The sequence below is a fragment of the Electrophorus electricus genome, chromosome 16, assembly GCF_041902795.1.
Source record: "Electrophorus electricus isolate QZ-2024a chromosome 16, ASM4190279v1, whole genome shotgun sequence".
NCBI classification, from domain to species: Eukaryota; Metazoa; Chordata; class Actinopteri; order Gymnotiformes; family Gymnotidae; genus Electrophorus; species Electrophorus electricus.
In genome coordinates this window covers 21,822,621-21,839,180 of record NC_137512.1, presented here as the reverse complement: position 1 = coordinate 21,839,180, position 16,560 = coordinate 21,822,621, and the positions used below count along the sequence as shown (strand labels likewise).

The following is a 16,560-nucleotide window of genomic DNA, read 5'->3' as shown; positions in this document are numbered from 1 at the left end:
GAACTGCAACTTTATGATCAGAATCATTTCCATTAACCAGTAGATTAGAAGGCTTTTCATACATATATCTATAAAAAGACATACTGCTTATGTTATTAAAGGTTTTGCTTTTATACTTGATTTGCACAACAATTTTACAAAGTGGTAGTTGCATATACTTAGATAAAGCCTTTTAAAGACCTACATGTTTAGAAAATAAATGTATATTTGATCTTCATGACATGTATTTGTAATTGTAATTACAAATATGTAATTGTAAAGCAGTATGATTTATTTTGGTTAATTTTTACCAAAAATCTGTTCATTAAAATATTTTAATTTAAAAGGTAACTGTAACTCCTTCATATATCCATTTCTACACTGTAAAACACAGTGGAAAGTGGTTCTAGAAGTCTCCCATTTTGAGGGAAATCGGTGTATTGAAATTAAATGTGATGTGTTTTTGTGGTAACAAGAATGGCCGAACCATCAAATCAAACATTTTTTATTAAAAAGAAAATGAGTACGGCACCATCTTAAGGAATCATGTGTGTTTTCATCAGATGACAATGATTCACCATGTTTAAAATGATGGTGACATTTAGACAAACCAGGAATAATAATCCAAAGCAGTTTATTCGCTGCCAAAGTAATTAAATGTAGATCAAATAAAAGCACTGTCACTTTATTACGAACACCTACCTTGAATCTCTACTCACTGTCCACTTTATTAAGTATGTCTGTCTAGTATGTGCATTTTATAGATGGACAATTACAGACTGTAGGCCATCTGTTGTCATGCAGTTTTTCAGCCCCCCTCTGTCCTCTTCACTGGTCAGTTTTCTGACCACCAGACCGCTACGACTAGATATTATTTGGATGATGCATCATTCCGATCAAAGCACTGACATTAAGAAGGTAGTGGTATGGTAGTGGGTGTTGCTCTCAACAGTCAGTTTCTGACTACAGGTGTTTTTCTGGCCAAGTATTTTGGGTGACCCACCTGTCTCAATCCAGCAGTGACACTGACCACAGTAAAATCAGTTTTCTAGTATGAATCTGTCAGCCAAAGCAGTGTTATTTACTTGGATCAGTGTCACTACTGGATAGAGACAGGTTAACCACTCAAAATATTCAGCCTGCAAAAGGCCTGTAGTGAGAAACTATCCATTGATAAAGACTGTATGTTCATAAACTAACTTGTTTTTCTATATCACCTGCTTTCTATGCTTTCTATGCTGCTACTGTTTTGTTGGATATCATACCTTTGCCTGCGGTCGTGGCAGTGCTATGAATGCCATTATTGCTCTGCTTCTCAGCCTCCTCCAGATGGAACATGCATTCTTACAAACTCTGTCAAACTTGTAGAAGATCCAATAATGACATCACATTAGTGAGAATAATACCTTGTGTCTTGCAAGTAGTACTCTGCTGGAAGTCTGGATTTATTGTGCTTGTCGGTTTCTATGTTCATCCTAGCACTCTCCTCCATAATATCTTCCTTCTTCTTTCAACTTTAAAGAGATCAATATAGTTGAGCAAAATTGCATGAATTACAATACAGTACAGCACTAGTTTACAAGAGGGTAATTTGTTAAAGGTTTTTGGGCATGAGAGAGTCATTTTTTGTTGGGTTCTGCCATCTAGAAAAGGGACAAGAAGTACTTATAGAGATGTATGAGAGGCTGATGAGAGCTGAGAGACGTGGTGAGGCCTTAACATACAAACTGCTTCAGGTGTTGGAACACCTGCAGAACTTGAATACCTCCATGAACTCTTCGGGTGGGTCCCCACACATATGCATGCAGACCAGTTCTTTATGCTCTCCCTCCCCTTGGAGACACACACACTCACTAACACTCTCTCTTTTCCTTTCCCAGAAAGACGCTCTGTGTTGCACTTTTTGTCTCCACAGCCCAGTGTTTTCCTGTACCTTCCACACTTGAAGGAGCAGGAAGACAGCCTGAAGCCCAACATTTACCTCAGCCAGGGACGCAGTGAAGGTTAGCACCTGTCTCTCACTAGTGGACCTCCTATTGCTTATTTTAGTCAGTAGGTGCTTGATTGGTAGGAGTTTTTGCCTTAAGATGTATCACCACATTAAACCTATGCCATTCGTTTTAGAGAATATGCAGAATATTTCAGATAAAAAGGTTTACCGTTATCTGTGACAGTAGAAAGGAGGGAGGGAGTGAGACATGAGGGCCAGTAGGGAGAGTCTTTATTCTCCATTCAATTTAGAAACAAAAGAACTATGTCAAGCTGACAATAAAAAAGTAATATAAACACACTGCCAGTAGGACAGTGGCGTGGTGACATGGAATAGCAGGCTTCTAAGGCACTGTAAACCAGGAATGCACCATACTGGAGAATTCCTGTGGACTTTAAATAAGGGAATGAACAAATAAGGAACATGTGCATGAACAAATAAGGAACATGTTCAATAATGTTCAATAATCAGGTGATTTGGAACGGGGCATGTGTGGTGTGTGTCAGTGGGTGTGTCTGTCTGTCTAGGTCCTGGCACCCTGTGACATTATCTATTCAGCTTCTTCCACTGCCCTGTAATGTGACATTCACGTTTCATCAGTCTGAACTACTGATTTCAGAAGCATGCATATAGAACAATAGCAGGAGTCACTAATGAGGCCAAACAAGTCAGATGAGCCAAATAGTCAGAAACTATAGGGTTACTACCACCCACAGGTAAAACGTTGATGGCCAATAGTTCACTGCATGCTTTCATTAACTGGAGTTCATCTTTATCTATCATTTATTCCTCCCTCACTCCCTTTGTGTGTGTGTAGTGTCCTTAGTTTTAGGGATACCCACAGTGCAAAGACAGAAGGAAAGTTACCTGGTGAATACAGTGAACTCTCTCCTCTATGACCTCACGCCTGAACAGAAGAGTGATATTATCATCATCATCTTTGTTGCTGAGGTAAATAGAATAGATGGTCTAAATGTTGAATAGACTTTCTGTACTTCTCTACAACTCTCCAAGTCTGTTTCTGGCTATTTGTCATCAAGTGTGGAATTAAATACAGACTGTTACAGACAGTAAGTGTAATTTGGAGTGATCATGAGGCAGGTGCATATACTGAGTAGCAGCGAGATTTATTATTAGGAGCAAATCCAAAATCGGAGTTATTTAAACAGTCCAGGGTCAACAAGCCGACATGGAGAGTCCAGGAAAACATAGCAAAAAAAAAAAGAAACAAAAAACACACAATAACAGAAGGGGGAAAGGCTACAATAAGGAACACAACTTACACAAGCAGAGGCTGGGACTAATAGGCTTGTACATACAATGATAAACAGTGACGCAAACAAGGCGTGGATTCACAATGATCCGCAACAATGCTGAACAAACACAGGGTTTAAATACGTGTACCAATGAGAGTTAACAAGACAAGTGATACAAATGACAGGCAGGGACACTCAAACTATGGGCAGAACAACAAAGAAGCAAAGCAAAATAAACACATGAGACAGGGTAGCCATGATGACAGGATGCCAGGGAGTGGCCAATCATGACAGTAAGACGTTAATTAAGTCAAGTAATTGAGTCATTAATTAAGTGACTTGTGTCTCTCAAATAACACAAGCACTCACTTTAAAACCTTTGAGTAAGATCAGTGACCCACATTTCACACACGTTCTGATTTCTAATGTTGTGAACATATTTTTAAATAAAAGTGTGATTTGATTTACAATAGCTTTATTAACACATACTGAATATACATATATCTTAACATATAGTATATATTAATATATTTTAACATATGCTGTTGTACTGTTGATTTCTTTTTTGTTAAATGCCCCATGAATTCATATAAGCCATCTTACTATTTTATAAGACAGTTTATAAAGGTTGACTCTTCTATTGTGTCCAGAGCCAGAAAAAAAGAACAAAAACAACTAGTTTCATATCATTGTTCATTATCAGGTTGATGGACATTTGTCCTTGCACAAAGATTTGACGAGGTCTCAAAGTTATGAAATCCCAGTATGCAGGTGGCATTAAACAAACCAGCCAAATATTCCAGTACATGATCAAAGCTATCTTCATGATGCACTGCATCCTGTCATGCAGTGGTGGCAGAAAATCTTTCAAAAGTGGGTGGAACCTTCATATGTCCAAGTGACCTTGTAGTATGGCTTGTGTTTGTCGCATACTGGACAGTACACTGCATGCTACTGCAGGGATCAGTATGCAGTATACACTATGTAGTAGGCTATTTCGAATAACATCTATTGTAGCCAGTGTGTTTTTTTAAAATGGCAGTTGTGTTTGTGTCACTCGATTGATGATTGTGTTTAACCAATGAGTGATCTGCTTCTAGCTCTCCCCATATGTTCCAGCACTGCACGTTTATTACCCCAGCGTGGTTAACCATATCATGGGTTTGTTGTCAGCCATAAAAGTGACAGATTTGAAACTGTAGCAAGCCATATCGCACTGCCCAGTGGAAAAACTCCATTATTTGCAGAAATGCTTCCTATGAGAAACCGCTGACTTCTCATACTGGACGAGTTCAAAGATAATGTTATGGGAAATATTTAACTTCAGATGATATAGCCCCAAGGTTCATTGAACCAAGGGTCTGCATCCAATTATTAGAATAACACAATAATAGCTCAGTAGAAGAGTAATTAATCAGTATTGCTCCCTTCCAGTTAGTCAACAACGTAAAGATTCATTACATAGTCCAAGCTGTGTGAACAATTTGGAAGTGATAGGAAGGCTGTGGTCATCAGCTCCTAAGTCTAGTTTGCAAAAGTCTGGTCTTAAACTCTTAAACTCTGTCCCCTTTGGCCAGAGACTATAAGGATTCTACTACCATGTGTTTCCAGGTACAAGTACTGATTGAGGCAGCACAATTCATATGAACGGTGTGGTGCAAACCCTGACAGAGCATATCTGATATTATTATTCTGAACAACTGTCTTACTCTGTCATTTCTCTTAATTTCTTTTTTCTTTTTATGTCTGTCAGTCACTCTTCATGGAGACTGAGGCTGAATTGTTTTTCCCTCTTTACAGACAGACAGTGCCTTTGTGAGAAGTGTGGCTGAGAAAATTCACAAAAAGTAAGTGATGGTTTCACTTTTTGTTTTTAAAGTGGTTTTTGGGTTTTTGTTGTTTGTTTGTTTGTTTTTTATTAGCAGTGAAAATCAGCAGGTGACCATGCTTGTTCTAGCTATGCCCTGCTTGTATGGCGCTGTTCACTGCTGCACAAAAATCAATAATAAAAAATGCTGTGTGTGTGTATGTATGTACGTTTGTATATGATTAGCCTTTCACTTGGAGTCTCCTCAATAGTTATGTACCGTTCCTTTACATCCAGAAACAATCACTTTTTTGCTCATATTAGTATGTCTTTAGGTAGTATTTTTTACTTTGCATATTAAATCTGCTTTAGTTTGATTTCAGATCATACTTTTGTTCTTTTGTTTTTACATCTGTGTGTGTGTGTGTGTGTGTGTGTGTGTGTGTGTGTGTGTGTGTGTGTGTGTGTGTCTATAGTTTTCCAGATGATGTGACATCTGGGTTAATTGAAGTAATCTCTCCATCTCCCTACTACTATCCAAACCTCACTAATCTGAAGGAAACATTTGGTGACTCAAAAGAGAGAGTCAAGTGAGAGTTATTCTCTTTTTTAATTTTTCTGAATGTGTACACTTACCACTCATTTAATAAGAAATATTTAGCTGCCACATTTTTCACATTTCCACTGTAGTCCTGTCTGTATATGTATAAAATGTTCAGTTTGTCAGCCACTCTGTACCCCATGCATTTCTGGTCAGTTTCTGACCACAGGATAATTGTTGAGCAGATATTTCTTGTATGGAAAACCATTCTCAACACTGTAGTGGCAGACATTGTAGTGGGCTAGTAGTTGGTGACTGGTCGTCACTGATATGACTACAGCAGACACAGCAATGTTGTGAAGATTTTAAACATGTCCTTGTCACTACTGAGTTTAGAAAGGTCTGCTACCCAGTACCTAATGAGAAATGGGTGGGTGACTAACAAACCTCGTGCATAGGGTAAAGTATCTAACAACAAACCTACAAGAACCTGCTTCAATAAAACTTTATAAAATTGTTTGCAAGAAATAGTTACATGTCTCATTGTGGTTATAGATGGAGGACCAAGCAAAACCTGGACTACAGTTTCCTTATGCTCTATGCCCAACACAAGGGAACATACTACATTCAGGTAAGATCCTAAACATTTGTTTTGAAGAGATACCAACATCTTAAACCATGTTTTGTAGTTCATTTCTCACATTGTATGTCAATTTCAGATGGAAGATGATATTGTGGCAAAGTCAGGGTACTCTGAATCTATAAAGGCGTATGTCCAAAGGGTGATCGGAGAGCAATGGCTTTACCTGGAGTTCTCTCAACTGGGATTTATTGGTAGGTCTCCTTTCATTTCATCTAGTCTCATCTTCTCTCCTGTGTTCTAATCCTAATCTCCTCCCTACTTCTCTTCACTTCATACAAAGCTCACAACCTTGACTGAGATGCAGATTAAACAACAGAGGCCATATTAGTCTCACCAGGGAGTGTATCTTTTATTTGCTTCAGCTCATTATGTTGGCTGCCATGTCTCATCAGTTCAAGGGTGTGTTTAGGTTAGAAAGAAAAGAAAAACAGGAACATAGGAACAGGAAGCCTTTGTCTCAGTTGTTCTCAGGTGTCCTACAACTTCAGGTTATAGACAAAATCACACTAGCACACAGTTAACTTCCAACCCAGTTTCCACAGAGCATGGGTGGCAGATGGCACAGCAGCGTAAGATGACACGGGGTAAGGAATCCTCTGTTATCTGCTGATACAAACCCGCAGCCGCAGTGGTCCTCTTCCAAACATGCTGGTGCTCCAAGCACCGTCAGCACTGCTGTGGCCTGCTGCATTTTGAAATGAATGCAGGAAAAATGGAGATGAATGGAGAGGAGTGCACACCCTGGATGAGACTCGTGAGCTTTGCCTGGAAACACTGCTATGTCTTGTTTCTTCTTTCTTCTTGTTAATTTTGCCATTCCTTACAGGTAAGCTGTTCCGAGCATCAGATCTGCCCACTATTGTAGAATTTTTCCTGATGTTCCACAAAGACAAGCCCATTGACTGGCTGCTGGATCATTTCCTCTGGGTCAAAGTGTGTAACCCAGAAAAGGATGGTGTGAGTTGTATTTTTTCTGTTCCAATTCCAATCAAAAACTTAGAGCAATGTTATTTCATATTATTTTTATGTCTGTGATTTTCAATTGCAAATAGGCTATTTTATGAGAATAGTTTAGTGGTAAACCTTCAAACTGGGGAGCATTGTTTTATCAGTTTCGTCCTGTGGTCCTGTTTGCAGAAACACTGTAGTGATGAGAAAGCCAGACTGAAGCGTACTTTCAAACCTTCCCTGTTCCAGCATGTGGGGCTGCACTCCTCTCTTCCTGGCAAAATACAGAAGCTAAAAGTTAGCCATATTTTTCTCTTCATTGCTCACTCCCAAGATATCTTTGTGTTTTGGTTAGTTACAAATGTGTCTTGTGCACCTCTCAAACTGTAAAGCTCTGTGTGATCTTACTAAATATAAGTTGTGAGGGTTTACTAATCATTTAATCATGATTTACTTTATTGGAATCTCACACATCCAGACCAACCTGTGTGTGTGTGTGTGTGTGTGTGTGTGCGTGCGTGCGTGCGTGCGTGCGTGTGTGTGCGTGTGTGTGTGTGTGTGTGTGTGTGTGTGTGTGTGTGTGTGTGTGTGTGTGTGTGACTTAGGATAAAGACTTTGGAAAGCAAGTTCTATACAAAGCCCATTCAAACCCTGCAGCTCTGCTGAAGAGCAGTCTGATCCATTACCAGAAGTACTCGCTGGACAGTGCATACATGGGGAAAGGCTTCTTCTGGGCTCTCACTCCAGTCAGAGGAGACTATATCCTCATTACCTTCACCAAGCCTCAGACTGTCAAAAGGTGAGAGGATGTGGACATGGCTCCTCCGTCTAGATGCAAGAGGGGGTGAAACACTGTTTAGTGCTGTTGTGAAAGAGCAGCTCTAAAACACCCAATCTTCATCAATCCATTTGCAAGTTGAATTAAGGAAGCCAGAGATAATGGTTTGAGCTGGGCAATACAATGGCATGGTTTGTGTTATACAGCAAAACATGCCTTACTGTTGCCCCAGAACTGAAAGCAAAGAATATATATATATATTTTAGCATATATTAATGAGAATATTAATTAACGCCAAGCGTCATTTTCCCAGGCCTAGATTAAGCCTAAGCCTAAAAAGAGCAACTTCTCATTTACTAGCCCAGTCTTAGAGGGTGGGGAAAGGAAGATTGAATGTCGGAGCTTCTTCAGAACATGGGATTGAGTGTCTTGCTCAAGGCTACAGTGGGAGATATCAGAGGGAAAGCACTTATAACTTACTGTAATGTTCTCTGCTGCTAGCTGAAGTAGGTATTAGTTCCCACCCAGGAAATGACCCAAATACCATCCATCATGTGCTGACTATATGCACAGGATGAAGGTCTGCTGCTAAATGCTTGTCTTTCTGACAAATACCGTTGTCAGATATGAAAGGTTTTGAGTGTAGTCACTTTTAAAGTGTATCACTTTGATACCCAAATATTTAGAATGAATCAACTTTGTTTTATACACACCCTACTTAAATGAGCTGGTGTATATGACTGTGTTGCAGCTGTGTTTGAAAATGCTCAGTCCATTTCTTTTCATGGGCTAGGGCTCACTAATACACTCTTGAACCTTTTGCAAACTTGTATTGTTTTAGGGTATATTTTCAAAATTTTATTTAGTGGTGCTTTATAAACACAGACCAGTGGTGTTATCCAACAGTACCAAACAAATGGATAACATTATTTTAGAACTTTTAATATTTTAAGGCAAAGGTTTTAGTGATAGCAGCAGGGCAAGAGCAAGATGCCAGTGCAAGCAAGGATAAAGATAACAGAAAGCACAGCATCAAGCTGGCAAAACATATACAAGAAAAGGTAAACACACTTGCAGTAAGAAGTCGAAGCACAGAGACGCTGATAAGCAGGCTACACACAGAGCATCGCAGTTGGCAAGGTGCTGACGAGCAATGTACAGCACTGGACTCAGTGTGGGCTTAAACAGAGGGAAGAAGCAAAGAGCAAAAAAAGACACAGGTGCGCGTGATTAGTACGCAGGAGATTGGGAGCGGGGCAGGTGCAAGGTGTCTGTGTCTGTGTGTGTGTGTGTGTGTGTGTGTGTGTGTGTGTGTGTGTGTGTGTGTGTGTGTGTGTGTGTGTGTGTGTGTGTGTGTGTGTGTGTGTGTTCTCAGTGGGCGTGTTGGGCTAGGTGCCTGGTGCTTTACAGAAGATTTCAATAAGCATGTCTCAGTTAGGTTTGTTTTAGAAGTGTAGAATATAAGATTAACAGTAAGATTACAGGGAGTGTTTTTGAGTTCAGGTCAACTATTTTGAAGAAGTGAATTTTGGTTCATGAGCTGTGTTTCAGTACATTGTTACAGGGTTTTCATTCAAGTGGATTTTCAACAATTGTCTTTAAGCAGCTGAGACTACAGTGCCTCGTTTTTGATCCACTTGTCTATAAAGCAGGGCTTTCCAACCCTTCTACCAATTCCGACACCAAAGGAACTAGGAAAACTCTAAAGGGTTAAATCAGATCAGATGTTTTGCGGTGAAGCAAAATTCAGCTAAAAGGTATTTCTCTAGAGCTGACTGCTATAAAACCGACAGAAACCTGACCATTATGCTTGAAGAAATCCCACAGAGATGCAGTACAGTAAAGCGAAGTGACAGCATAGCTTTACTCAGCCAACTACTGCCATTTAATACTGTAAGAGTGTGTGTGTGTGTGTGTGTGCGCGCGCACGTGTGTGCGTGCGTGTGTGCGTGTGTGTGTGTGTGTGCGTGTGTGCGTGTGTGTGTGTGTGTGTGCTTGTGTATCTTGTATTTAAAAACTCCTAAGCTGGATATTCTGCTTAGGTATCACATTGTGAGCATACATACTACCTTGTACATGGCTTTTGTCCACTGCGTGGGTTAAGTCAACTCCCATTAACTGGATATAACACTATTGTTATGAAAGTTTCACCCAAAACCAAGAGACCATAATGAGGTAGCGTGGCCTAACAATGGAAGACAATCATTCCCAGCATCAGCCTACTGAAACCACGGAAGGGCGGTGGGTAACAGTAACCTTGCGGTAGTGAGAAAAGTATACAAACATGCAGGCGACCTGAAGGTTGGAGCTTTCAGAGAATTGACTGCACATTAACAAACAGCCCAAATCAGCATTGGATCTCTCAGAGTAGAAGCTAGAATTTGGGATTTTAAGAGGTTTGCACCCTTGCGGGTCACTTCTTTTATATGTTCATGATAGGAAATTGTAAAGATGAACTCCAGTTCCAGTTCCAGTTCACGGTAACTGAACACTTACTGTTTTAATTATTGCCCATAAGCCTGTAGTTTTTAGACTGTCTAATCTTGCTATTAATGTTGATGGAGTGATTATCAAACCCTCCCATGTAATAGTAAACCTTGGTATAACCTTTAGTCCCTGTCTCAGACACTCAAACTAATTTGCCTTCTTCCATCTTTGTAATACAGTTCACCTTTACCATTTAGCAAACAAGGAGGATGCTGAACCATTGGTCTATGCCTTTATAATAATTCAATCATCATGGTTACCTTTTCATTAATGTTCTTGTTAGCATCTCACAAAGTCTTAAATGCACTGAAAACGCAGTTGCCTGAATTCTTGTATATAAAACCTCATATAATCTCAATTCTGTGTCACTTCCCCTGACTTATGACATCATAGCCCATTCTCTAAAAGTCACCTATGACTTTTAACGTCTTATATTTCCAGACTTCCTCTTTTCATTGTAGAGTGTCTCCATCCCTACACTCTTGTACATATGCTTGTATCCTCTGGCACTGGGCTCCTAGTCATCTTCCATTTCAGGGCTACTATGATGTCCATTGGGGTTCAATCAGTGGTCATAGCCCCTAAAGCTTGGAACGTCTTATCTCAGTCTCTCTGAGAGAATTCTTTCATTTCAGTTTAAAAACTTAAAACTCCAACTTAAGCTTTCCATTGTAAGTTTTCTTCCTACTGCTACTGTGAGTGGGTGGGGGGTTTAGGGTTGTTGGGTTTGGGGGGTGGGAGTTGTTTGTTTGTTTGGTTGATTGGTTGGGTTTTTTTTGTTTTTTTGCTTGTTGATTTTAAGTGAATGTGTTACATGACTTGCATAAGCATTACCCCTGTAACATTAATTTATCATAATTTATCATTAATTTATTAAAGCTGTTTACAAAATCATTATGGCACAGACAAAATTATTTTTAAATCACTGCATAGTTCTTGCACATCTCAAAACACAAATGCAGATAGTATATTTGTGCTTCGTTTTTGTTTTTTTAATACTTCCTCCTCCCCCTCCCTACTCCTTCCTGTCTGCCTAGCTACCTATTTCGAAGTGGAAATATTGAGACGAATGGAGATAAGTTTTACAATACCACAGTGGAGGTGCTGCCTAGTGACGTAAGTGCCATAGGAACCGTTTAGTGCTCAGATTACCACAGCACCTTTCAGAATGACTAACACATTGTATCCAGTGACACAGGTCTGACCGCTAGCGTTGTGTGTGTGTGTGTCTTGCTATTTTTACCACTTACACCATCTCTGTCAGTGACCTTTATTCCTAGATAGCTTCTTTGTGTGCAAAGAAGTGTGTGCAACTTAGTATGCAGTGTATGCTTTGTGACTTGGTATACTTTGCACAGTGTTGTCCTTGCTGTCTGGTTCAGCGAGCGGACTTTGTGATTCCCAGCACAAAGCCACAATCCTACACTTTTCCGGCTTTTAGTGATTTCTTCGTCTGCCTCCATTTCCACTGTCTCTCTGCTGCAGCTTTAAGACACACTGTTAAGATTTTGTCATTGTTAACACTATATCATTGTTAATACAGCATATTATATCGTTTGGTCCCTCATTAACTCTATAACCAGGCAGTCCATTGTGGCGTATCTGTGAATCCCTAATCATTACGTACAGCTGACCCAACTCTGTGCATTTCAGGTCTCTGTGAGACAGCAGGTGGAGAATCGTCTGCTGCCATGCTGCAGACCTTCCACTGATGGCTTTGCAGTGATAAGTACGTCACAACCCTTTCTTTCAGATTTGCCTGATGCTTTTAGTGTTCCCTTTAACATCCACATAAGCATTTGCATGAGCACGGGAATTTGAATGGGTCTTTTTCAGAAAGTGTGATGCAACTCAGGACTAGTAAACAAATACAGTGTGCTGGGTCATGGAATGTAAACATTTGTGTCTATGTATGCTTGTGTGCTAGTGGATCAGAAATGTTTGTCATGTTGCAGCTGTCACCCATTTAAAAAGCTATAAATCTAGAAATGAAACTGTTACACTCAAATTCATATATGATATAAAGCAGTGTTATCCCAGTCTTCGGGGTCTACAAGACATCCATGTTTCTGTTCTAACCAACATCTCAGTAAATCTGAACCAGGTATTCAGTGTTCTTAATGGCTTGGTCCAGGTGTGCTGGGAAATGGGACAGCTCAAAAATCTAGATCTGTTCTGAAGGCCTTCTGATCTGAGTTAAGAAGGGTTAAGAAGCATTAAGGTTCAGAAATATACAGGTTATTTGGGTTGAATTTATATTCCCTACTGTTAACAAAATCCAAATTTTCAAATATGTAATTAAATGTGCTCATGGGTGTCTGGACATGTTTTGTGTGTGTGTGTGTGTGTGTGTGTGTGTGTGTGTGTGTGTGTGTGTGTGTTTGTGTGTGTGTGTGTGCGTTTGTTTGTGCAGGCTCCTTCGTGAATGGAGTAGCAGAAGGAGTGATCGACACAGCGCTGCACGAGTTAGATGCCATGCGTCTTCTTGTTCATTCTGATTCAGATGTCTGGGTCCTGCTCAGTGAGGTGAGCTTCTTTTCATCTCTGCAATACTCTGATAAAGGAGTGCAGGAACCTAGTATCTACAAACCTGTTCATCCACTTTATACATCCTCCACCCTGTAAAGGCTTTCATCCAAGATATAATGCAGAGCTACACACCTTCTCCGGTGTATCTGTTAATTCAGTGACATCCAGAGCAATAGAATTGAACAATAGTTTCAATGCAGCTTTTTTAAGATGTTACAGTGGGTAACTTATTGTACAAAGAAAGAAAAGAATAAACAGACAGAAACAATTGAGATACACTGCCTGGCCAAAAAAAAGGTCACATGCTCTAATATTTCATTGGACCACCTTCAGCTTTGATTTCGGCACGCATTCGCTATGGCATCGTTTCCACAAGCTTCTGCCATGTCACAACATTTATTTCTGTTGAGAGTTGCATTTATTTTTCCACAAGATCTTGTATTGATGATGGGAGATTTGGACCACTGCGCAAAGTCTTCTCCAGCACATTCCAAAGATTCTCAATGGGTTTCAGGTCTGGACTGTGGTAGCCAATCCATGTGTAAAAATGATGTCTCATGCTCCCTGAACCGCTCTTTCACAATTTGAGCCTGATGAATCCTGGCATTGTCATCTTGGAATATGCCTGTGCCATCAGGGAAGAAACAATCCATTAATGGAATAACCTGGTCATTCAGTATATTCAGGTAGTCAGCTGACCTCATTCTTTGGGCACATAACATTGCTGAACCTAGACCTGACCAACTGCAGTAACCCCAGCTCATAGCACTGCTCCCACAGGCTTGTACGGTAGGCACAAGGCATGATGGGTGCATCACTTCAGCCACTGCTCTTCTTACCCTGATGCTCCCATCACTCTGGAACAGGGTAAATCTGGACTCCTCAGACCACATGACCTTCTTCCATTGCTCCAGAGTCCAATCTTTATGATCCCTAGCAAATTAAAGCCGTTTTTGCTGGTTAGCCTCACTGACAAGTGGTTTTCTTAAGGCTACACAGCTGTTTAGTCCCAATCCCTTGAGTTCCCTTCGCATTGTGTGTGTGGAAATCCTCTTACTTTCACTATTAAACATATCCCTGAGTTCTACTGCTGTTTTTCTATTATTTGATTTCACCACACATTTAATTGATCGCCGATCACAATCATTCAAGATTTTTTTCCGACCACATTCCTTCCTCGAAGATGGTGTTTCCCCACTGTCCTTCCACTTTTTAATAATGCGTTGGACAGTTTTTAACCCGATTTTAGTCGTTTCAGCAATCTCCTTAGATGTTTTCTCTGCTTGATGCATGCCAATAATTTGACCCTTCTGAAACAGATTAACATCTTTTCCACGACCACAGAATGTGTCTTTCGACATGGTTGTTCAACAAATGAGAAGCTACTCACTGTATCAGTCAGGGTTAAATAACTTGTTGCCAGTTGAAACATAATCACCCATACAGTAATTATGCAATGGGAGGCTCTTACCTATTTGCTTACTTAAATGTAGGTGGTGACCTTTTTTTTGGCCATGCAGTATATGTGGATATATTTGTGTGTAGCCGTGAGGTAGACATAGAGTTTGTTTTAATCCTAAAGAAAAAAATACACTGCACTTGCTAAAATGATTTTCTTGAAAGTTCATGAAAATTCCAGACGGCTGCTTTAAAATGAAAAAAGTATCTGGTATGTCGCACCCGGGTGTGTCATTACTGGTATTTATTGTTCTCCTTCAAAGAAATAAAGTCAGGGTTTGTCTTGTCAACAAAAATCTTGTTTTTCAAGCCAAATGAAAAGTCTGCAACATAATCAGTCAGCAACTGGTTCAGGAAACTGAAAAATTGTACCTGTGATATTTTAGACACCTTAATGCTTCTAGGCGGCAGTATCATTTGCATATTCAGTAGACTATTTACTGTTTAACTGAATTTTTTTTTTTTGTTGTTTTATTGTGTTTGTTAAGCCCATATGTTAAGCCCTGTTTGCTTCAGGTGGCATAGAACTCAAGTAGAACTCAAGGAACTTCAGAAATGTTAGTTGCATTCAAGTTGGTTGGCGCAAAGATGTAGCACATACCAGTAGAGAATTTATAAAAGCTAAGGTTTGATTAAGAGTTACTTCCCCTCTCTCTGACAGATCTACATTAAAGTTTGATGAGTGGTGAAGTGGGAAGGAAGACAACAGAACGATCATCATGACTTTGTGGTTCCTTACTATGCAACAGCATAACCTGCTGGTCAGGAAGCCTCTGTTAAGGACACTCCTCTGCACAGAAGTGCACTGTCTGTGGGCCCTCCTCCGTATAATGCATATAACAGCTGATGTTTTTAAGATTTTTGTGGATTCACTTTTCCTGAAGGTGTGTGGATGATATATAGGCAGATATTTTGCTAACACCAGCAAGGTTTTGTCTGTGGACTGAACCTGTTATTGAGTGACTGGTTATAGCAACTCCATGTGTGAACTCCTGTGTGATTTATTCAATCTCAGAATATCCATTCAAATCTCTAAAGGTAATGCAGAGATTCAGGGGAACCCAAGTGTTGCACATTTTTTAATTTCCCTGCTCAAATTCACCTACCTCAGCACATGAAGGGCTCAAGAATTGAATGAGGAGTTAAGTCAGCCATTTTAGTGCTGTTTTATACAGTACAGTGCTCCAGGCCCAGAATGTTGAACCACTCTATGTTGTTGAAAACAGACAGATGTGCTTTAACAGACTTCATATTTTCATACCTTCAAATATTCAATGTTACCCTAACAGTGAACACACATCCACAGAAAACCATTTGTTATTTATTTTTTAAATTATGATTAATTTGGTACAAAAGTGTTTTTTTCTTGTGCAATGTCCTTAAAACATAGATGTACAACTGAGTTAAGAAATACACCTCTTAAGAGGCTCCCAGGCGATGTTGTAAATGACGTCTTGCAAATCTTGTCTGAAAAGTTACTTTGCCAAGTTTACCAAGTCTTTTCTTGATAAATGCTTCCTTATCTGTCCTGCTAAGCACAGGAAGCCCTGCAGAAGAGTGAAACAGGTATACAAGTGGACATGTATTGAGAGACACTTAGCTGCTGTTAGGGAAGGGGTGTAGGAAAGGCTACTGTGGCAACTTGAGTCCTTGAGTCACTGATGTTAGCAGACAGATGCAAACACCTGACCTCATTCATCCATGATGTGCTACGTAGCTCTAAACTTCTGTGTCAAACTCCTCTAGGGAGAGCCATGGTACTACTCACATTTAGTGGCAACCCCGTTGTTACACAGAACTTGTTTACATAGAATATGGAATCATAATCCTAAACACCTCTCATAATCAGAATATCCTGAAAACATTAAAGTACTGTGAAATTAGATTTTGAATACATTTTGCAGAATGGTAAATCTTTGGGAATGGGCTCAAATGTCACTTTGTATGTTGATCATCTTTTAAAACAATAATCAGTTATTAACTAAGCTCCATCATAAATTAAATTAGTTATGTTGAGGCAGAAAGAATTTTATGCCTTACGGTGCAGACACCCATACTCCTAGAAGCTTTGTTGAGACTATGTTCATGCTCAAGTAAGAAAAGGAGACTGGAAAAAAGAACCGAATACTTCACAGTCCACAGTG

At 39.8% G+C, this 16,560-nt stretch overlaps 1 protein-coding gene across 1 annotated transcript; it reads left to right on the top strand.

Moving 5' to 3' along the window:
* Positions 1-663: 663 nt before the first annotated feature.
* On the top strand, positions 664-16,451 carry zgc:154054 (Glyco_transf_54 domain-containing protein). Its single transcript, XM_081699154.1, has 14 exons — positions 664-1,761; positions 1,860-1,982; positions 2,787-2,920; positions 5,026-5,072; positions 5,509-5,622; positions 6,129-6,204; positions 6,293-6,407; positions 7,043-7,173; positions 7,354-7,461; positions 7,770-7,963; positions 11,467-11,545; positions 12,083-12,158; positions 12,843-12,955; positions 15,078-16,451. Exons 1-14 carry the CDS (start codon positions 1,590-1,592, stop codon positions 15,093-15,095), a joined length of 1,500 nt encoding a protein of 499 aa, XP_081555280.1. The 5' UTR covers positions 664-1,589; the 3' UTR covers positions 15,096-16,451.
* Positions 16,452-16,560: the final 109 nt, after the last annotated feature.

Bases quoted from the DNA above. Each gene is read 5' to 3' on its own strand.
- zgc:154054 (XM_081699154.1), top strand. From the start codon at position 1,590: ATGAGAGAGTCATTTTTTGTTGGGTTCTGCCATCTAGAAAAGGGACAA. The intron at 7,462-7,769 runs GTTAGCCATATT...TGTGTGACTTAG, and splicing joins GCAAAATACAGAAGCTAAAA to GATAAAGACTTTGGAAAGCA. The intron at 7,964-11,466 runs GTGAGAGGATGT...CTGTCTGCCTAG, and splicing joins AAGCCTCAGACTGTCAAAAG to CTACCTATTTCGAAGTGGAA.